At 43.1% G+C, this 21,893-nt stretch overlaps 1 protein-coding gene across 2 annotated transcripts in view; it reads left to right on the top strand.

The window, feature by feature from the left end:
* The window catches only part of NCKAP1L (NCK-associated protein 1-like), a 75,766-nt gene extending 58,224 nt beyond the window's left edge, over positions 1 to 17,542 (top strand). For both annotated transcript variants that reach the window (XM_006869921.1, XM_006869922.1), the window contains 7 exons: positions 152 to 234; positions 510 to 590; positions 3,320 to 3,413; positions 7,490 to 7,606; positions 7,936 to 8,045; positions 11,561 to 11,650; positions 17,027 to 17,542. In XM_006869921.1, coding sequence (XP_006869983.1) covers positions 152 to 234; positions 510 to 590; positions 3,320 to 3,413; positions 7,490 to 7,606; positions 7,936 to 8,045; positions 11,561 to 11,650; positions 17,027 to 17,158 — 707 coding nt within the window. In that variant the 3' untranslated portion in view covers positions 17,159 to 17,542. The remainder of the gene's footprint in view (positions 1 to 151; positions 235 to 509; positions 591 to 3,319; positions 3,414 to 7,489; positions 7,607 to 7,935; positions 8,046 to 11,560; positions 11,651 to 17,026) is intronic.
* The last annotated feature ends 4,351 nt before the right edge of the window (positions 17,543 to 21,893 follow it).

Below are 21,893 nucleotides of genomic sequence, written 5' to 3'. Positions count from 1 at the left end.
AGCACCTTCCCCCACAGTGAGAAGAAACTGTGGGCCAAGCATTGGGAATGACAGGAGTTTTCTGGGACCTGGGGGCTAGACTGGGTCAAAAGGAAGCAAAACCATCTAATTCTATTACGTTCTCTTCTCTAATACTTTTCTTTCTCCTTAGGGGCTGAGAATGTTCTGAAGCGCATGACCATCATTGGAGTAATCCTCAGTTTTAGAGCCATGACCCAAGAGGGACTTCGGGAGGTGAATTGGGGATGAGGGGGTTACATAATCATAGACACCTCAGGGAGGTAGGGTTTATATGAGAAGTTGTGGTAAGGGTTGGTGAGCAGTGAGCAGAAAGAAAGAGGAAGATCCCTGGGGATGAACGAGCTAAGGAAACCTAGATGCATGAGGAAAAAGATAATATGGAAAGTTGGGTAAATTCTGGTCTAAGTTGAAGCCCTTTTTAGCTTGTTTCTACCTACCTTGAAGGCGTTGGCCTTCCTATAGACTCAGTTATTTCCTTTTTCTTTCAGGTTTTCTCCTCCCATTGTCCATTCCTTATGGGTCCCATTGAATGCCTGAAGGAGTTTGTCACTCCAGACACAGACATCAAGGTATGGGAAAGTTCAAAGTAAAATCTAATTAGAGGTTTGTTGTTGAAAGTGGATGTAGCTAGGATATTGTAAGGAAGAGAGAAGGAGGGTTTTGAGGAGAAGAGCTAGGATTTGCATGGGAAAATACTGTGGAGAGACTTCATGGAGAGAGGAGCATTGGTTGGAGAGATAGAGCAAGAGCTGGGAAGTCATCAGGTTGTGGAGAGAATTGGAAGTCAGGGAGACCCTGTAGAGACTGAGGAAATACTACTAGAGGGAAGTGGATAAGATCCAAGATAGACTCTGTAGATTTTCACATGAAACGAGCAATGTGGCAATTAGATGCCAAACTACATGCAAACTCCTCTCCACTTTAGCCAGGAGCTTGATTATTTATTTTTTTGTAAAATAACTTGCTCTTTCCATTACCACCCACCTTGCCTACCCTCAGAATTTCTTTCCTTTTTCTAGTCTTTTCTTCCTCCCAGTTCTTAACCTTTCTGGTTCCTCTATGTCTGCATCACCAGCCTTGGACCCCATTTGCTACAGGAGATGGGGAGAGGAAGAAGGGCTTTTGCAGACACTTAAACCTAACATAAAAACATCTACTTTTCCAGTCCCTCCCTCTACTTTTGAGTCATTTTCTTGTCTTATGAATCACCTGGCACAAACAAGTATGTTATACAGGAACTACAGTTAAATACTGGAAGTAAGGACCTTCAAATGCATAGGGCAAGTTGCTTTTCTTTTAAATGATTCCTTCAATGGAGAGAGGTCTGTGATAAGAGGAAACTGGTAGCAAAAATAATTAAAGTCAGATGTTAAGTAAAACATCCTTACCTTAAGGCAAAGAATTATAAAGTTCTCCCTGCACATGTCTACCACACATAAGAGGGCCAAGTGGTCGTGGGGGAACTGATGAGAGGGCGATATTCAGTGGGATGCCTGCTCCTCTTGAATGGTCTTTGATTTTACAGTGAGCCTCGGCTTCTGGCAGCTGCTTGTCTAGCTGTTATCTCCTGGGCACCTTTGAGCTTCAGACTCTGCATGCCTTTGGAAATAAGCAGGCGAGGGTAGAGAGGAGGGGTGGCCTGTCCATCATAGATTCTGTTACTGCCTCAGAGGGGTGAGAAGATTAGGGGAAGAGAACAGAAGACACCTCCAGAAAACCACAGATGACATGCCAGGTGCCTGATCTAGGCCATGGTTGCCACAAGAGGGGTCATCTAGGTAGTGGGGAATTTCAGAAAGCATCAGAAGAGAACGTGGCTAAAATATGACTTTTGTGTTGAGTACCATAGGCACAATGTAGGCGTATTGTTGTGTCTGTGGGGTTCTTGTCATGAGAAAATGTACTGAGTTGTAAATTATTGGAACACTTACCTTTGTTCTCTCAAAACATTTTAAAGTCTTAAAACATTTTTTTTTAAGTTTCTAATGGGATTAAGTACTTGGAGTAGGAGAGGGGAGTTCAGGAATTCAGGTATCAGTCAATGTATAAGTTATTTATTGAATTTATTCTATGTGCTTGTTGTTGTTAAGTGCCCTCAAGTGGGATATGGCTCATAGCAATTCTGTATAGGGTTTCTGAGGAGTGGCTGGTGAGCTAGAACTGCCGACCTTGCAGTTCAAACTGACCTTGTGATCCAATGCTTACCTTATGGCACCACACCAGGACTCTGTTTGTTGTTGTTATTTGTCATTGAATTAGTACCAATCCATAGTGACCTATGCACAGCAGAACAAAACACTGCCCCATCCTGGGCCAACCTCACTACTGTTGCCACGTTTGAGTCCATCAATGTTGCCACTTGGCCAATCCATCTCGTTGGGGGGTTTTCCTCTTTTCCTCTGACCCTCCATTTTACCAAACATAATATCCTTCTCCAGTGACTGGTCCCTCCTGACAATATGTCTGAAGTATGAGAGATGAAGTTTGGCCATATTGGCCTCTAAGGAGCATTCTGGCTGCACTTCTTCCAACCGGATCCATTGGTTCTTTTGGCAGCGATTGGTGTTTAGCATTGTGTGAAACACTAGTGAGGATACAAAGAAAGCTCTTGGCTTTAAGATAAAGGAGGAGAAAAACAACTATCATTGATTGAGCATGACTTTCTGTGAGCCATTGTTGTTAAGTGCTGTTGAGTTGGTTTCAACTCAGTCCCAGGAGCGCGGTGGGTTTGAACCACCAGCCTTGTGGTTAGCACCACACCTGTCAGTCATTAGGGTAGACATTATATATGTGGTCTTTTGGTGGCACTGTATGTTCAGTGTACCATAATCTTTGCGGAAGCAGATCATCAGATCTTTTCTGCCATGGAGGCATTGGTGGGTTCAAAATGACAATTTTTTGGTTAGCAGCCAAGCAGCCTGTTTTTGTCACCAGAGGAGAGGGAAGAACACTATAGAAAGAGAGAAACAACATGAACCAAAGTACAGAGTAAGAAAGTAAGTTGTATATTTGGGGCAGTGAATAAATTACCGTGACTGCATTGAGAGTTGGAAGCACTTAGGGAAATAGGTTGAAAAGGTAAATTTGCACTGTAGAGTGTCCTGAATGCCAAGTGAAAACATTTGGTCTCCCCCCTTGTCCCTATAGGATAGGGAGAGCTATTAAAGGGGTCCCTAGAAAAGATGATAGTACTCCAGAAGTTTGAAATTGGACTCCGGAATCTTGGATCCCTACAGTTTTGCCAAACACTTTTTCCCCCTAAGAATCCTCTTCAGAATGTTGTTTTCTTCTCTACCAGGTGACTCTCAGTATCTTTGAGCTGGCATCTGCTGCAGGGGTAGGCTGTGATATTGACCCAGCCCTGGTGGCTGCCATTGCCAATCTGAAAGCTGGTAAGATATGGGAAAGATGTCAAGATAGAGGGGGTTGGGCCCTATTTTGGGGTGGGAAAATGCCAGTTTCAAAGAAACTTTTATTTGGGCTTGTGAATTCAGAGGATATAATTTGAATATAAACTAAGAAAAGACTTAAAGTACAGAACCTAGTCCCTAGAAAATACTTACAAAGATAATTTAGATTTCACCTCAGGTTCCAACTAGTTGATCTGTCAGTCAGCTAAAAAAGTATTAAGTGAGAGTCTGGTGCTTAAAGCAAATGCCTAAAGGAAATTACAATTTGGTTAGAGAAATAAGATTAGTGTAAATGAAACAGCGTGAGAGAAAAATTCAAAATAGTGTATGATTTGTACCCAGGTGTGCAGTGTATAGCATCTAAGTTCCCCTCTGTGATCTGGTGTTTTCCCCTCCTACATAGTTACCCTCATTCACTTCCTGTTGATTATTCTCCCACTTATCTCTTAGATTCCATTACACATTTTCTCTGATTAGCACATTCAAACTTATACATACTCTTCTGTGGGCTCTCTGTGGAATGTCCTTTAAGTTCCTCATATACAAGTTCATGATGAAGCTGAAGAAAATTAAAACAGTCTGTGAGAACCAAAATACAACCTTGAGTATATCCTACCTGAATTTAGAGACCATCTCAAGAATAGTAATATGATTAATTGAACACTAGTTAGTGACTGGAGACCAGACAAATTGTGGGATGGCATCAAGGATATTATACATAAAGAAAGCAAAAGATCATTTAAAAGACAGGAAAGAAAAGAACAAATAGTTGTCAGAAGAGACTCTGAAATTTGTTTCTGAACATAAAATAGTTGAAGGGAACTATAAAAAGAATGATGTAAAACAAGATTTCAAAGGACAGTTCGAGAAGACGAAGTTTTATTATGAAATGTGAAAAAACTTGGAGTTAGAAAACCAAAAGGGAAGAACACACTCGGCATTTCTCAAGAACGAACTGAAAAATTTAAGCCTGAACTTTAATATTAATGGATTCTATGGCAAGATATTGTAAGGACCAGGAAATGTCAAAAGAATATGGAAGGGCTGTCTGCGAACCACAAGGGCAGCAGTTCAAAACTACCAGCTGCTCCACGGGAGAAAGAGGAGGCTTTCTGCTCCCATAAAGATTTACAGCCTTGGAAACCCTGTTCAGGGTTGCTATGGGTCAGAATCGACTTGACGGCACTTAACAACAACAACAGTTACTTTACCAAAAAGAATTGGTTGACTTTGAACCATTTCAAGAGGTAGTATATAATCAGGAGCTGATGGTATTAAAGAAAGAAGTCCAGGCTGCACTGAATGCATTAGAAAAAACGACCTCCAGGAATTTATGGACTACCAACTGAGATGTTTCAATGAAGGGGTGAAACACTGGAAGGGCTCACATGTCTATGCCAAGAAATTTGGAGGAAATGAGATCCATGTTTGTGCCCATTCCAAAGAAAGGTAACTCAGAGGAATGTAGCAATCATTGAATAATATTAAGATCACATTCAATTAAAATTTTACTGAATTCAAAAATTGTTACCATTGTATATTAACAAGGAATTACCAGAAATTGAAGTTGGAGTCAGAAAAGGACATGGGATATCATTGCTGATATCAGATATATCTTGGTTGAAAGCAGAGAATACCAGAAAGATGTTTACTTGAGTTTTATTGACTGTCCAAAAGAATTCAACTATTTGGATCCTAACAAATTGTTGGTATCATTGTAAAGATGGGGAATTCCACCAACTTACTTGTGTTCATACAGAACCTGTACATAGATCAATAGGTAGTCATTTGAACTGAACAATAGGATACTGTGGTTTAAAATCAGGAAAGGTGTGTGTGTCAGGGTTGTATTCTTTCACCTTACTTATTAAGTCTGTATGTTGAGCAAATAATCTGAGGAGCTGCACTATATGAAGAAAAATGTGACAATCAGGATTGGAGGAAGATTCATTAAAAGCCTGAAAGCATAAGAGGACTTGAAACACTTAATGATGAAGATCAAAGACTATAGCCTTCAGTATGGATGGTGTTTGTTATTAAGTGCCATCTAGTTGGTTTTGACTCATAGCATTCCTGTATAGGGTTTCTGAGGAGTGACTTGTGGGTTTGAACTGCTGACCTTGTGGTTAGCAGTCCAGTGTTTATTTTACAGCACCACACCAGGACTCCAGGACTCAATATGGAATAACACCTCAGTATGGACTAACAACTCAATATAAAGAAAACAAAAATTCTCACAACTAGGCCAATAAGCAACATCATGATAAATGGAGAAAATATTGTAGTCAAGGATTTTATTTTATTTGTTCTACATTCAATGCCCATGGAAGCAACAGTCAAGAAATCGAAGGATGTATTGCTACAAGGACCATGTGGGGACTATGTCTGACTTCCTCTGGCTTCACAGGGGGAAAGAGAATCAAACTCAGAATCTGTCCTAGGTCAACTTCTATGAAGTGGAGGCCAGACATGCTTCACCCTACAACCTTCTTTACCCTATTTTGACACCAATCATTCCTCCCACAGCACTCCCTACCACTTCACATCTGGGTTCAGTAATCCATTGCAGTGGCTACACAGAACTCATAACAATGCTCACGATTATGAGGTTTATTAGGGAAGTGAACAGGGTACAATTCAGGATCAAAACCAAATCAGGACGCAGCAGTTCTTCAGTCAGGAATGCCTCTTGTCTGCCATAATGCAGGCATGCCTCACTTGTCTTAATTCTCTCAGCCATATGGTCCTTTGGTGTCTGCCCTACTTGGGCGAGTGTTACAAAGTTCTTTTAGCCAGTCTGTGAATGCACAAAGGGCACGTTCTGAAAGCCAATCTCCTGCTTGTAGGTAGTCAGCTTTACTCAGTCCGTGGACCTAAAGCCTGATACTGCTCTGTCTCTCCATGCCTCTGCCTCTGCCACCGTCTCTGCCTTTGCCTCTGCTGTTACCGTTTCTCTATGTAGGGATCTCCTGCTTCACTCATGCTCTTCCTTCTTGATGGTTCTGGGATCTTCTGTCTGAGATGGCTCCTTTTAAGCCTAGCTGGAGGGCAAAATTTACCAATCCCAGCCTTAGAGTCCTGTATACCTTATTTGCATGGTCCCACCCAATCACTTGGTGGGAATCAAGAAGACTGAATAGAAAAACCATAGCAAGTAATTCAAGGCACCACAGTTTCACTGGGCAACTTTGCTGGTAAATACTCTTAATAGTGTTCAAAAGCAAAGATGCCACCTTGAGAAGTAAGATGAGCCTGACCCAAGCCTTGGTATTTTCAACTGCCTCATATATATGGAAAAACTGGACAATGAATAAGGAAGACCAAAGAAGAAGTGATGCCTTTGAATTATGGTGCTGGTGAAGAAGACTGAATATACTATTGACGGCCAGAACAAGAAAACACACTGTCTTTTAAGAAGTATAGTGAGAGTGCACCTTAGAAGTGAAGATGGAGAGACTTTGTCTTAGGTACTTTAAGACATGCTATTAGGAGGGACCAGTTTCTGGAGAAGGGCATCATACTTGGTGAAGCTGAGAGTCAATGAAATGAATTGACACAGTGGCTGCAACAATGGGCTGAAACACAGCAAGCATTGTGAGGATGGGACAGGATCGGACAGTGTTTCATTGAATCATTATGAGTTGAAATGAACTTGATGGCACCTAACAACAACAATGGGCTGGTGTCCTGCCCCTTCAAAATTTCCAGGAGTACTTTCCCCTTCCTCCTCTCTCTTAATAGATGTGAGCCATACTCCTGTTTTCTTCTCCTTCCTGCTTCTCTACTTGATCCAGCAGCTGGCATAGTGTCCTCAGCACAACCTTTAACTAAGAACTCTGCTCACTCACTAGAGGAGGCCACCAGGTGTTAGGCCTCTCACTATAAATGGATGCTAGTCCAATCCCCATCAGTAACAATAACTTGCCTATCATGCTTTATAAAGTGTTTTCATCGATATTTTCTAATGGCCCTGATAGCAACCCTGTAAAATAGGGCCCTTACAGAAAATAACTCCCGTTTGCTTACCTTACTCAGTTTTCTTTTTTCCCTCTCTCCAGATACTTCATCCTCTGAAGAAGAATATAAGGTGGCCTGCCTACTCTTGATCTTTATTGCTGTTTCCCTCCCACTTCTTGCCTCAGATCCATCTTCCTTCTATAGCATTGAGAAAGACGGTAAGTTAAATTTGAGGGACCAGTGCTATTTAGATTCATATCCCAAGGCAGGGGGATGAGATGAAGACACTTGTCTGGAAGATAGAGACTTTTGACTCAGATGCACAGTTCTATTCTAAAAATCATGTGAGAATGAACTTTGCATAAAATTCCATTATGATGAAATTTCTTGAACTATTTCTCCCTCATCCTAAAATGTGTTCTAACCTTTTTTATGTCAAATAGGGGTGGGTCAGCCTGAAAAAGAGAAATTACCAGTTGGGATTTACCTGGAGTGGCTTACTTTGTCATTTGCTTTTGTTTTTCTCCCTCTATCAATAATTACCCAGGTTACAACAACAATATTCACTGCTTGACCAAAGCCATCATCCAGATATCTGCTGCACTCTTTACACTCTACAACAAGAACATTGAAACTCACCTCAAGGAATTTCTGGTGGTGAGTGGGTCTAGGTTTTAAAAGAATAGAGGACAGCAAGTCTGGTGGGGTTGGTTTGCCTTAAATCTATAGACTATTATTGTTGAGCAGGTCTTTCTAATCATCCAACTACTATTTCATTCAACAATTAGTGACAGTCTACTTTGTGAAAGACGTTTAGAGTTTCTTCTAAATTCCCTCGTAGTTGTAATTTCAGCCTCTACCTGAATACTTGAGTAGCCCTGGTAGTGCAGTGGTTAAGTACTTAGTTACTAATGGAAAAGCTTGCAGCTCGAACCTACTAGTAGCCACTTCATGAGAGAAAATGAAGATTGCAGTCTTAGGAATCCTGTGGGAGGGACCTGTCTAAATTCAGGGCACTAGTTCTAAGGGAAGGTTTTTTTTCTTTCTGTCAGTTCTGGGGGCAGGTCTTTGTCTCCCCTCAACATTTGTGGGATTGGCATTCCTTGGGGATCTCCATGTGTCTTGGCATCAGTCTTCTCCTGGGTCTAGGAGGTTCCCAGCACAAGAACCCTGGGGCCAAAGACTTCTGCACCGGCTCTTCTTTCTTGGTGACATTGAGGTTCCTCTCTGTGTCTTTCTCCTTTTCTCTCTTGTAAGATAAAAGATGATGCAGACCACACCCCCGGGGAACTCCCCTGACATCAGATCAGGGCTGTGACCTAAGAATGGGTGTTACATCCCACCGTAGTTACCTTATAACTGAGTGGCTAGTCACATCAGCTCCCATCATGGGGGATGGTTACATCACTACATAACTGCCAAGCCAGCCAAGTGGACACATGTTTTTTGGGGGATTCAATTTAGTCCATGACAACTGGTGTAAATGCGAATCACCTGAGGAGTTTCTGATTCAGTAGCTCAGGGGTGCTCTTGTTGCTGTTGGGTCGGTTCCTATTCATAGCAACCCTGTATAGGGTTTACAGGGAGCAGCTGTTGGGTTTGAACTTCTGACCTTGTGGTTTGCAGTCTAGTTCTGATCTCACAGCACCACACCAGGGGTAGAGTTGGATCATTTGCATTTACAAGTTCCCAGGTGTTATAGATACTTAAGAATCACCTGGGGACCTTGTTAAAGTGTAGATTCTGATTTAGTGTCTCTGGGGTGGAAATGTATATTCTTATTAGGAGATTGAACTGAATGAACCAGTCATTGCACAGCCCTGATTTCTAGTGCCTGGAGCTTAAAACCCAGGCAACCTATTCTGTAGGTTGTAGCTAAGTGTTTGGAAACACCACCCCCCACCCCCCAAATTAGTGAAAGCTTGAGTCCCTGTAACTATCACCATTGATCTTCGTTTTACCTCTGGAAAAATACTAAGTAATTTCTTCCCAGAGTTGAAATAGGCCCCAGAGTTTTTCCATTCCTAATCTTCCGTGGAGGATTCCAGCCACACACTTTGGATACATGGTCCATTACCCACTGCCTGCTTGAGCCTTTCAGTAATAGGAGGCTGATTCCTTTGCAAGGCGTGATTCTGATTTAAGATGAAGGACCTTGTCTGTCTCCTTTCAGGATGAAACAGTTCTCTCAGGAATTATTACCCTTTTTCCTGAGAAGTACATGTCAATTGTTAGAAGGTTCGAGGGTTTATTTCATCTGGGACCACCAGTCCACACAGAAAAGGCTCAGAGTACCTTAAATAAAGAAGGGATTCGCATTAGAACTCTAACATGATCTGAGAAGAGGATTTCCTCCTCCTCATCCCTTATAGGAGCACTAATGGCATAGTGGGTTAAACATTGGGCTGCTAACCATAAGGTTGGCAGTTCAAATCCACTCGTCACTCCATGGAAAAATAAGAGGGCTGTCTGTTCCTATAAAGATTTATAGGAACAGTTTTACCCTTTAGGGTAGCTATGAGTTGGAATCGACTTGATGATGGCATGGGTTTGGTTTTTGGCTTTTTGCCTTTTTAAGGGTGGTACAAACGGTTTACATTTGACTGTTAGCATAAAGGTTGGTGATTTGAACCCACAGAGTGCCACAGTGGAAGATAGGCCTGTGATCTGTTTCCGATAAGGATTACAGCCTAGAAAGCCCTGGGGAGCAGCTGTCCTCACTCTGTAACATAGTCACCATGAGTCAGACTTAACTCAGCAACACTGGGCTTTGTTTCTGTTTTGTTTTTCCCTTTTACTCCCTTTAAGGCACTCTGATAGCACTGTAAGATAAGCTCTGGACTGCTAACTGCAAGGTTGGCAGTTCAAACCCACCAGCTGCTCTTTAGGATAAAGATGAGGCTTTTTGCTACCATAAAGATTTACAGCTTTGGAATCCCTATACAGGGTTGATCAACTTTATAGCAGTGAGTTGCAGCCTTTTTTTGCTGAATGCAAGTAACAGAAGAGTCTCCAGATTACAAGAGAGATGCAGTCCTATCTTTAAGAATTTGTAGGGCAGTCAGAACAGGTGCATATGGTTCTTGTTATTGTTGTGAAGTGCTGTCCAGTTGGTTTTGATTCATAGAAACCCTGTACAAGGTTTCCAAGGAGCAGCTGGTGAGCTTGAACCACCAACCTTGTGCTTAGAAGCCTAGCGCTTCTCTTACAGCACCACGTTTCGCCTTATTTTACTAAAAGAAAAGGCTTAGAGCCTTTGCAATGCTTGAAAAGCTGCACATGCAGCAAGTGAAGGTGATTGTGGTAAAGGATATGTTGTGCGTAGGGATTGGTTCAATCAGTTCAAAGTGAGGGAAAATCTACATAACACTAAAGGGCAAGTATATATAGGGTCACTGTGGGTTGGAACTGACTGGACAGCACTTAACAACAACAACAACAAATGAGTTGTCCATAAGCCAAATGTTTGTGACCTGGGGACTGCCTGTAATGAATCACCTTTCTTTCTCCCTCTTTGATTTGTTAGGGCGCTGGAGGTAGAGATGACAGTCATTTGGGAGTTGACAGGAGGAGAATACCAAGAGCACTGGCTCTAATTCTGAGGCCAACTCTGTCTTTAAACCCGATGACAGTGATACCCAGAGGGTTGTTTAGGAGAGGGATGTTGTTGTGATGTGTTGTGGAGTCGGTTCTGACTCATAGCAACCCTGTATAGGGTTTCCGAGGCTGTAAATCTTTACGGGAGCAGAAAGCCTCATCTTTCTCCCGTGGAACAGCTGGTAGTTTCGAACTGCTGACCCTGAGGTTTGCAGCCCGATTTGTAACCACTACACTACCAGAGCTCCTTAGGAAAGGGATAGGAGGACTCATCTCCTGTCAAACAGTATCACCTGCCCTTTTCCTAGGTTCTTTCCTTGCCTCTTGCAACCTCTCCTCCAACCCCTCAATAACTTTCTGGCTGTTTGCATTGACAGACCAATGGGATCCAGACTGATTTACAGGCAGTGTTCATCTCTGAAACCTAGGGGAATTTGCCAGTTTCCATCCTGAGTCTCTAGGAAGGTCCCAGCCCTTCTTAACTCTCTTTGATCTTTTCTTAACTTCCTGTAGCCTGAGGCAGTCTTACTTGACCTCTATAAAAACATGCTTCCTTACAAATTCTTCTTTTACAGGTGGCCTCTGTCAGCCTCTTGCAACTGGGCCAGGAGACTGACAAGTTGAAAACCAGAAATCGGGAATCTATTTCTCTGCTCATGCGCTTGGTACGTATGTAGTTTGGCTGGTCGGCAAAAGAGAGAGGAAGGGCCAGGGGGAGACTCCTCTTTCGGGTCTTTGGGTCTCCATCATTGTCATCACCTGAAAGCATTTGTAATGCTCTTGGTCTAGTTCTCACATTCTAATTAGCAATCTAGGCTTGTCCTATAATCTTAGAGTATAATTTTCATGAATTTCTCTAAAGGTGAGGGTTCATTTTCCTACAGTGTATTTGAGTCTGACCTGGTGGGGCATGTGTACTTCAGTTGTAACTGCCTGCTCAGTACATATTTGGCTTTGCCTGACCTCTTCCTGCCACTGTATTTCTAGTTTTTATGGGTACTATAAAGAAGGCACTGGAGCCCACTGAGCTGAGCTGAGGTGGGAGAGACATTACAGGAACTCAGAGGAGGAAAGGGATTTTAACTGGCAAGCTATAAGGCAGGGAACCAGGAAGCGAACTAGGAAGCTCTTTAGATTTCATCTCCTTGCTTCCCAAGTTGTGGGCTCTCCCTTACTCTGGAAGACAGTTCTGGGACCTCTGACTCAGTTAACTCTTTAATATTTTCCTCATGACCTTGTTTCCCTCTTCATGCTTACTCATTCTCTTGCTCTAAATGTCAGATGCTTCTGGTTAGCTCTTAGATGTGGATTGGAGGAACTCCTGCCCTGGGCTTTGTGTTTAAGAAACTCTCTTTTGACCTTTCTCTGGCTCATGGGGTAAGGATATACCCAGATGGAGCCAGGGTACCCCCTTAAAGACTACACTCAAGATATCTATTGCTGTTGTTAAATGCAGTTGAGTCGGTTCTGACTCAGCGACCCAGAGTCTTTGTGGAAGCAGAAAGCCTCGCCTTTCTCCCACAGAGCAGCTGATGGGCTTGAACCGCAGACATTGTGGTTCGCAGTCCAGTTCTGTAGAACCACCATGCTCCCCAAGATATGTGTTGTTGTTATTTTTAAGTACCTTCGAGTCGGTGCTGACTCATAGCGGCCCTGTATAGGGTTTCTGAGGAGCTGCTGGTGAGCTTGAACCACCAACTTGGTGGTTCAGACCGACCTTGCAGTCCAGTACATTAACCTGGAGCCCACACCAAGATATATTGTTAAGTGCTCTTGAGTTGGCTCTGACTCATAGAGACCCCTGCATAGGGTTTCTGAGGAGTTGCTGGTGAAGCTTGAACTGCCAACCTTGCAGTTCAAACTGACCTTGCAGTACAGTGCATTAACCCACAGCACCACAGCAGGACTCCTGAATTTCTTGCCAGGTATCTCCAATCTACTGTGTGGCATTTCTTCCCCAAATTCATTCAAATTCATTCTACTAAGGCAGTCTGTGTTACTTGTGGGTGTCCTGGTGCCCAAGGAATGTAGATAGAAAGTCACATGTGTCTACAGAATCCCTTAAGCTGTAGAGGGGCTAAAGAATGGGACTTGGGCTGGTTCCCGCTCTTCATTCTATTCTGGTGAAGAATTCTGAGAAGTCAAAGAATTCTTAATCAAACCTGGTCTCCCAAGAAATGATGGAGGTATATTGCAAAAGTAGAAAGATAGAACATAGTAGTTTGTTATCATAATTTCTTCAGACATATGGTATGTGGGCCTCTTTGTGTTTTTTTAAAATGTTTTATTGTAAATTATGTGATAGTTTACATGGGAGAACATTAGCTTTACATTCATCCTATCGTATATAGTTTCATTGTCATGGTTACAACCCCCTCCATGCATCCTCAGTCAACCAAAGAGTATACCTTGCAAGCCTGCCCTTCAATCGTCAGCACTCTCCCTCCCTGGGTCTAGAGTCCCCAACTGCTTCATCTCTCCATGTCATGGTCTCTGTCTTCATCTTTGGTGTTACTCTTTCTCTGGGTAGTGTCTGGCACTCTGCTCTTCTCCCTTGATGGTTCCAGGGACCTCCTCTCCTAGACTGCAAAGTCAATCACTCCCCTCCTTTTGCTACAAAACATCTACCATTACATTTCCAACCCTCAGAAGCAGTCCTGACAACAATTATTCATTATTGTATCACAAGAGACCTATCTGCGTCTGTTTTCATCAGCCCGGCCCAGACAGATTGAATACTACTCAGTGGAGATTCTACCTTCCTCCACGCCCTCTGGATCTAGGCTCCCTCTTGAAAGCTTGTAAGCCAGTCACTTCTTGCCTTTGTAGCCCCCCATTTTGGGTAGCCAATGTCCAAGTTGCCCATCCCTGTCTACTCTGTATGGAGGGAGTGGGAATGATCCTCGCTTATAAAGATTTGTTCCCTCTTTTGAGCTACTGCATCCATAGGTGTAGGCTAAATTCATCAAATTGTATCAGATTATTCTTTTTGTCCTTTTCTTTACTCTTCTAGTTGAGCTCTGATCATCCAGTCATTGAAGCCTGGTCAAGTGGGTATTATCTGCAAGTGTGGGTGTTCTTATGCATATGCCCTCTCTTCTTATCAGCTGGATGCTTCATTCTCCATTCTAGTCCTCTATGGCTGTGTCACTGACTCTGAGCCCAAGAGTCCCCAGGTCTTGCCACATTGCTGGCCGACCAGGTCTTATCTATTTGTATTCTTGGCCTAGGCACACAAATGATATTGGTGGGCATATCTTTGTTTCCCTTTGGGTCTCCCCCTTTGAGTATACAATGTAGTATCACTACCTCAATTTCTCTAGCTAGAAAAAGGCCTAGGTTGGGCTGATTAAAGATTATGGTGGCAAGGGAATGGAAATGAATTTGGGTGTGTGTATATGTCTATGTGGTGGCAGTAGCAGGTATGGATGAGGGCAGAAGGAGGGAAATGCCAGTAGTATACTAGGTAGGTCTACGGCCATGCCACCTGAATGCGCCTGATCTCCTCTGATCTAGGAAGCTCAGCAGAGTCGGGCCTGGTTAGTATTTAGATGGGAGACAGCCTGGGAATACCAGGTGCTGTAAGATTTTTGGAGTCCTGTGTTTGTGTGGTGCTGCAGGATAATGTGCTGGACCACAAGGTGAGTTTGAACTGTTAGGTTGGCAGTTCAAACCTGCCAGCTGCTCCTCGGAAACCCTATACAGAGTCGAATGGGTCAGAATCGACTCAAAGGCACTTAACAATATCAACATATCAAATAGAGCACCATCTTTGGAGAAGTATAACCTTGGTCAGGTTCATTAATCTTTCTAAGACTGATTTCTTCATCTGCAAAAGTGGGTAACGATCCTTAGGCATGGTTTAGAATTCATGAGATAGGACATGTGAAAGTGCTTATTTAGTATGTAGTAGGTGCTCAACAAATGCTAGTTTCCTCTGCTCATTTTCATTTCTGGAGAGTATGTCTCTCATTCCCTCTCACAGTTTCCAACTCTGTATGAATGGAGGAGGATTCTCTGTTGTCTCATGCCTTGCTTTACCGTGGTACCCACACCCTAAAATTGTGGGAAGGGCCTGCCCCAGTGTGGTACAGCAGGGAGGCCAGAAAACTGGCCAGGGCAGAGGTAGGGCCAGGTGTTTTTTTGGTTGAATGGGGTGGAAGGAGGGACTAGCTTGCTGCAAAGCTATTTAAATGCAAATGTTTCCGCAGAGCACTGGAAATCGGAAGTGAATGCAGGAAAAAGCTGTATTCTGACTTAAAAGGTTACTCATGTAGCTCCAAGTCCTGATTGGGCACTTCTTTCCCTTGGCTCTTTCTGTCTTGACTGTCAAGCCTGGGCAGTGCCCATCCCTAGTGTTGCCAGCCTGTGCCTGACATGGACTTAATGGGAGAAGAGATGGCTCTGTCATAATATCATGGGATTCTAGATTGTCAGAAGCAGATCAGGCTCTGCCAATAGTCCAGTCCTTACAATTCACGGATGAGGAAACTGAGGGTCAGAGGGAGGGAAAGATGACACTCAAGGCCATTTGTTGTTGTTAAGTGTTGTTGACTCAATTCCGACCCATAGTGACCCTGTATGGGGTTTCCAAGGAGCAGCTGGTGAGCTTGAACCACCGACCTGGCAGTCCAAACGACTTTGCAGTCTGACGCATTAGCCCACCAGCGCCACACCAGGACTTTGAGCTAGAATCTTCACTCTATGGCTGTTTCCACTACCCTAAGCTTGTTTCAGTTAACCATAACCAGTGCTATCATGTTGACTCTGACACACGACAACCCCATGTGTATCAGAGAACTGGGCTCCATAGAGTATTCAATGGCTGATGATTCAGAAGTAAATGCCTTCTTCTGAGGCATCTCTGGGGTGGACTCAAACCTCCAACCTTTTGGAGGCCTGTTTTTTTCTTGTATTTAGTGGAGTGAAGAATAGAAAATCTTGGGTCAGTGAATTCTCCTGAAGTCATCACTCCTTTCCATGTACAACTGGGGGAAGATCAGCTCTGTTTCCTGGCTAGGATTTGAAAGTCTTGCCTAGAAAGGAATTCTGTTATCAAACCTAAGATCCTTCAACCTGCAGTATCTGCTCTTTGGAAGCTAATATGTGCATTACATGTACATGAACTTGAGAACCGCAGAATCTTACAAATTTGAAAACTTAAAAGGATATCAGAGACAGAAGCATGTTAGAGTGAGATGGTAGATACTCTTTCCTTAGTGTTTTTTGGGGACTTGGAATACCAGACATAATGGGGCAAGCCCAGCTGTACGCATCGCTGGAGAATATGGGACATTTCTCTCCAGAGTGTGTTCTTTTTCAGTCCTACAAGCTTTGGATTATGAAGGTGCTGAATGTAAATATTCGCCGCTTCTTCCTCAGGGATGGGAACCTTCCAGTCCAACTCTGAGTTGTGCTGCCCTTCTCAAACCTGCCCCCTCCTCCCGCCACCTCACCCTCAGTCTTATCCAGGCATCATGATCTATCTTTCCATTTGATTGTGGGGGTTGCTGGGACTACCAAAGCACACAGGCTTCTAATTAAACTAATTAATCATGCCTGCTCCTTTATGCAGCATCCTTATTGTTCCCAAAGCACAGTACAAAGAGAGGGAGGGGACTGAGGCCCAGCACAAGAGGCCTCTGGGGGGATCGCAGGCCCCTCTTTCTTGGCCTGTAGTGGTGATTGTTTCCCTCTCTGCAAAGCTTTGCAAATTAGCACTTTTATTCATCCTTACCTGTATTTGTGCTGCCCACCTACATATGACTTAGCATCCAGATGGCAGAGAATGGGGATTTTCTGGCACTAGCTAAGTGGTTCTTTCCTGCCACCTGTTTCTGAGCCCTCTACTTGGCAGGGGCCATTATAATAGAGCTGGAGAGGCCACCTTACCTTTGTAACTCCAAACCAAGTGAGGGAAGAAGGGGAGGATTTTGATTGGGAACCCTGTTCACTTATTACTCTAAGTGCCTGAGAAGCCCCAAGGTACTGAGGAGAAAGGATCCCCTTTTTGACATTCTCATCTCATGACACTCTTTCAGGTGGTGGAAGAGTCGTCCTTCCTGACCCTGGACATGTTGGAGTCCTGCTTCCCTTATGTCCTGCTTCGAAATGCCTACAGGGAGGTTTCCCGCACCTTCTACCTGAACCGGGTGTCTGCCAGTATACACTAAGGCATCTTTGGACCTACTGAAACCCATACCACAGTGGAAGCTGTGGCCATTTTCTAAGGGGTGGGAATGGGGGTGGGGTCACTGGGGAACGGCTTCGGAGCCAGACATACAGAGGAGCAGTCCAGGACTGAGAAATTGTAGAGAAGTGGGCAGGCTCGGGGAAGGTTACAGGGAAGGAATGAGGGGGTTGAGCCACATACGTGAATTTTTACAATGAAAAATAACTGATCTACAAGTGTGTTTTCTATCTTCTGGTGTCTAGAGCTTGCTCTCTGACTGGCATGGGTCTGACCGACCTTCATCACTATTCTCGGATGACGCTGGCAGGCAGAGATGATCAATCATCATATTAAACCATAATGAGCTTATAATCCTCCCACTGGAGCTACTATTGTCTCCTGCACATTCATTAGGACGATTATTTCCTCTCTTCCGTTTCCAAGTGGGTTCAGCAAATATTCAACCTTCTCTCACTGCAGAATAGCAAAGGAACCCCTCTTTTCTTTTGTGGAGCTCTTTTAGGAGTCAGGATCTCTTCCTCTGCCTTTATCTTGACTGCCTGTCCTACCAGGTTAAGGAGAAAGTGCCTTTTAGAGATTTTCACTGACCCAGCTTTCCTGACCTGCTCTACTGCACATTGTGGGTAATGAGGAAGTTCTCTCATGTGATGCTGTTTCTTGAATATCTCCATAACTCAGAGCAGAGGGTCGGTCTAGGTCAAGTCTAAGTTATAGGACAACTCAGTGGCCCAGAGGTCATGTGGGTTTCCCCTCTCTTAGCATTTGGGGGTACTTTCCCTCCTAACTGGAGGGACTAATTTAACTGCAGATCCCCTTACCAGCCTGGATATAGCTCTTGCTCCAGGCAGGGATTTCTCTTCTAGATCTTAAATTTCACAGACCTCATTAGATTGTAGGGCTCGAGACTGGGTATCCTTGAGGGAATACAAGCTGTTTTAACTTAGCCCTTTTCCGCACTAATTAGAATTTCAAGAGTCAACAGAGCCTGGGGCGTTCACGGTAGCACTAAACTAGTTTTAGTTAACTCCATGGCAGGAAACAGTGGTCCCCATCCATCACTTCTGTGCACCCACTACTAGGGAGGACTGGAGCAATAGCTCATATATATCACAGGTCTAGAGTGGCTGAGATGGGTAAATATAATTAGCTAGTTGATTAATTAGGGTCATGTCTGTACTTCTGCAATGAAAGGGAAGCAATTGTTGATTTCCAGAAAAACCATCTGGCCTTCATTAAAGCTGTTTGATAACTGATTTTGAATTTTGTAGATGTGTTTGATCTTTATTTCTCGTGCATTCAGTAAAGACTCTGGCTTAGTCAATCCTTTCTTAACCTTGTACACAAGTTTTTTTTTCTTAGCAACAGCTGTCTGCAAAGGACCCTGCTTCCTGCATCAGCGAATCATCCTCCTTTGCTATGGAAAGGGCATGCTAAGCAGTGATTCAGGGTCAAGCCTGTGATTGTGTGCTGTGGAGTTGAATCTAACTTAGTCTCATTTCCTAGGCTTAAATCTTTATGGGAGCAGATCTCTGGTCTTTTCTCCCATTAAGTGACTGACAGGACTTTTTGACTTCTTCGTTAGCAGCTAAGTGCTTAGTTGTTGCTCCAACACCACCACTGCTCCTTAATATCAGGCCTACCAAGTCTGAGGTAGTTGATGAAAAGAGAGAGGCGATCCATTTCTACTTCTATGGGCTGTTTAAGAAAAATCTCCCAGGGAACAGCAAGACAAATTGCTACAGGGGGATAGAAAGTAGACACAATATTTTTAATCTTTTCTTTTTTAATTGAAATTTTTGTTTGGATAATTGATTCACATCCACATGTAAAAACAATACAGGGACATCTCAAGTGCTCTGTAATAGCTTCCTCCATTGGTAATATCTTAAACTATAGTGCAGTAATCACAATTAGGATATTTACATTGATACAATCCACCGGCCTTATTCGTAGTTTCCGAGTTTTATTTTTATTTTCTGAGTGTATTATAGTTCGATACAACTTTATCACATGTATAGGTTTGAACAGGCCACCAGGAGGCAGCAGTCCCTGGAGAAGAAAGGACATCATGTTCAGTAAAAGTAGCGGGACAGCAGAAAGAGGAAGCCCCTTACCAAGATGGATTGGCAGAGTGGCGGCAACAATGGGCTCAAACACAGGAACAATTGTGAGGATGGCACAGAATCGGGCAGTGTTTCATTGTACTGTACATAGGATTGCTATGAGTCAGAATCGACGGTGCCCAACAACAGCAGCAATAGGTTTGTGTATCTGCCACCACAGTCAAGATAGAGAACAGCGCCATCACCTCAAGGATCTTTGAGGATGGTATTTTTTTTTATAACCACACCCACCTCCTTCGTGCAGCATCCCACTCCCCGGTTCCTAACTCCTGGTAACACTGATCTGTTCTCCATTTCTAAAATTTTGTCATTTGACATATCTTTTTATAAACATATAATTACACACATATTTCTTTACCACCTATACTTTTTCTAAGTGCTTTTGCATTCTCATAATTTTGCAAGGGTAGGTTTTCCTATTGTCAGGCCGGGAAGCAGATTTAGGATGTTAAATGATTTGACAAAGTTCACATATTTAACAGTTAGAGCTGTAACTGAGATCCAAGTCCTAGACCATTTCTACCTGAATGCACTTCCTTTCCATCTTAGTTGTTAGAATTCAGAGACCTTGTAGAATGAGTAGACAGGAGGTGAGGTCCTGATGGTCTTTACCACCTGAAACAAAAGATGAGTGACAGATGAAAGACAGGTGACCCATCAGTATTTTAGGCAGTTTGCTGCCATTAGGCACAATCAACTATGAACTGCTTTCTGTTCTCAGGTCCCCAACTAGCTTTACTCGGGCTCCCTCCCACCAAAACCCTCCCCCAAACCACCAAAAACCCGAGGAATGAATATCAGAGAGAAATTCTGACCTTGATTGTTTCGTCTTACAGGCAGAGAGTAGCTTCTAGCCTCAGCATTTTCATTAGCACAGTGTTTTCATTAAAATCTCCATTAACTTGTTTGCAGCGATGAGATGGAATTATCCCTCCCACCAGGCCTGCAGCAAGATGCTGGCAGAGCAACATTATCTCTTTGTTGGCCATTAGAAACACTGCCTCCCTGGCCAGTGGTGTCAGTAGATCCCTATTGATGTGTGTGTGTGTGTGTGTGTGTGTGTGTGTATGATGCTGTCAGAGGGGTTGACACCAAAGTGACTGTCTATAATATTTTTGTACAGCATTTCAGCAGAACTTATTTTTTATAAAAAATATAACAAAAATATTTTTCAAAAACCCAGCTTACATGTATCAAGATACTTTCAAGGCGAAAACTCCATGCTAATTTAGTGTTTGACCCTTCAAATGCACTCTGGTCAAAGCTGCTGTCATTATCCAATTACAACGATGCTTTGACTCACATGGTTTGAGAAGAAGGTGGCACCTGGTGTCAAGTTTTCTGGTGTTCTAGCTACAATATTATAATTAGTATTTGTGAACCTCTATCAATAACTTCTTTGAGAATGAAGTAGTAATTAAAGGAAAACAAAGGCTTCTGCTCAGTTACAATGTTTTAGTTCAATGTAGAAAGATTTTACAAAACGATTGTTTTCAGATCATCTAAGAAATATTACATTTAGGCAGTTTATAGCTATATTACCTTTTCTATGATTAAAATAGATGTTACTAAGGATTCTGTGTGGTCTAATACAGAAGGCGATTCATGGGGGGGAGGTGACACCACCATCCCAGACTGGTGTCCAGTCTAGTGGGTAGGTGAGAGCAACCTTAAAAATGCAGTAGGACTGGGGCCTGGATAAGGGGATGTTGTTCTTTCAAGGAAGGTAGAAACTGGTTTGAGCCCCTGGACCCAGGGCTAATTGACAGATCTGGGGGAGGGGCTTATCCAAATTCATTTGCTGTAGGAAGGCCAAAGGAGTCCTGGTGTGACGGTGTAGGATAAGCACTGGACTGCTAACCACAAAGCTGATGGTTCAAGTCCATCAGCCATTCCTTGGAAACCATAGGTAGGGTCGCTATGAGTGGGAACTGACTTGAGGGCAGTTAACAACAGGAAGGCCAAAATCCAATAGCGTCTCTGTTGAACTAATTGGTCAATTAATATTTCTCTCTTTGCCTCCAGAATTCAACCTTCCCTTTTTTGGGAATTAGTAGAGTCTCAGAGTGGTAAGATGTTAAGAGCAGGAAGAGAGTTTCAAGATATAGTCCAATCTCCTTATTATACAGAAGTAACATGCACAGAGAAGTAAAGTAAAATGACTTATCAAGGTTCACACAGTTAATGGCAAGATCAAGACTAGAACCCTTGTCATTAAACTGCCATTCATACTACAATATTAGAAGAGATTAGTTATAGTCAGTTCAAGGGTACTACGAGTTAACAGTACTGTACTTTTAGGCCCCTACTTTAGCAACTTGCTGGGCAAGCTCATTCAAATTGGGGATTTGACTGGGGTTCAGGTGGGAGCTGTGAAGATTTTATTGTGAGGAGGGAGCAAAGTCCTAGTTAGGGATCAAACCAAACCAGTTGCCTTGAGTCTATTTTGATTCATGGTAACCTCATGTGTTACAGAGTGAGCTGTTTCCCATAGAATTTTCAATGCCAGTGATTTTTGAGGACATTACCTCACCTTTCTTCTAAAGCACCTCTGGGTGGACTTGCAACACCAACTTTTTGGTTAGTAGCTGA

Source organism: Chrysochloris asiatica, unplaced genomic scaffold (assembly GCF_000296735.1).
Source record: "Chrysochloris asiatica unplaced genomic scaffold, ChrAsi1.0 scaffold00138, whole genome shotgun sequence".
NCBI classification, from domain to species: Eukaryota; Metazoa; Chordata; class Mammalia; order Afrosoricida; family Chrysochloridae; genus Chrysochloris; species Chrysochloris asiatica.
The sequence above is the reverse complement of the archived record's forward strand: the minus strand, read 5'-3'. Positions and strand labels throughout refer to the sequence as shown.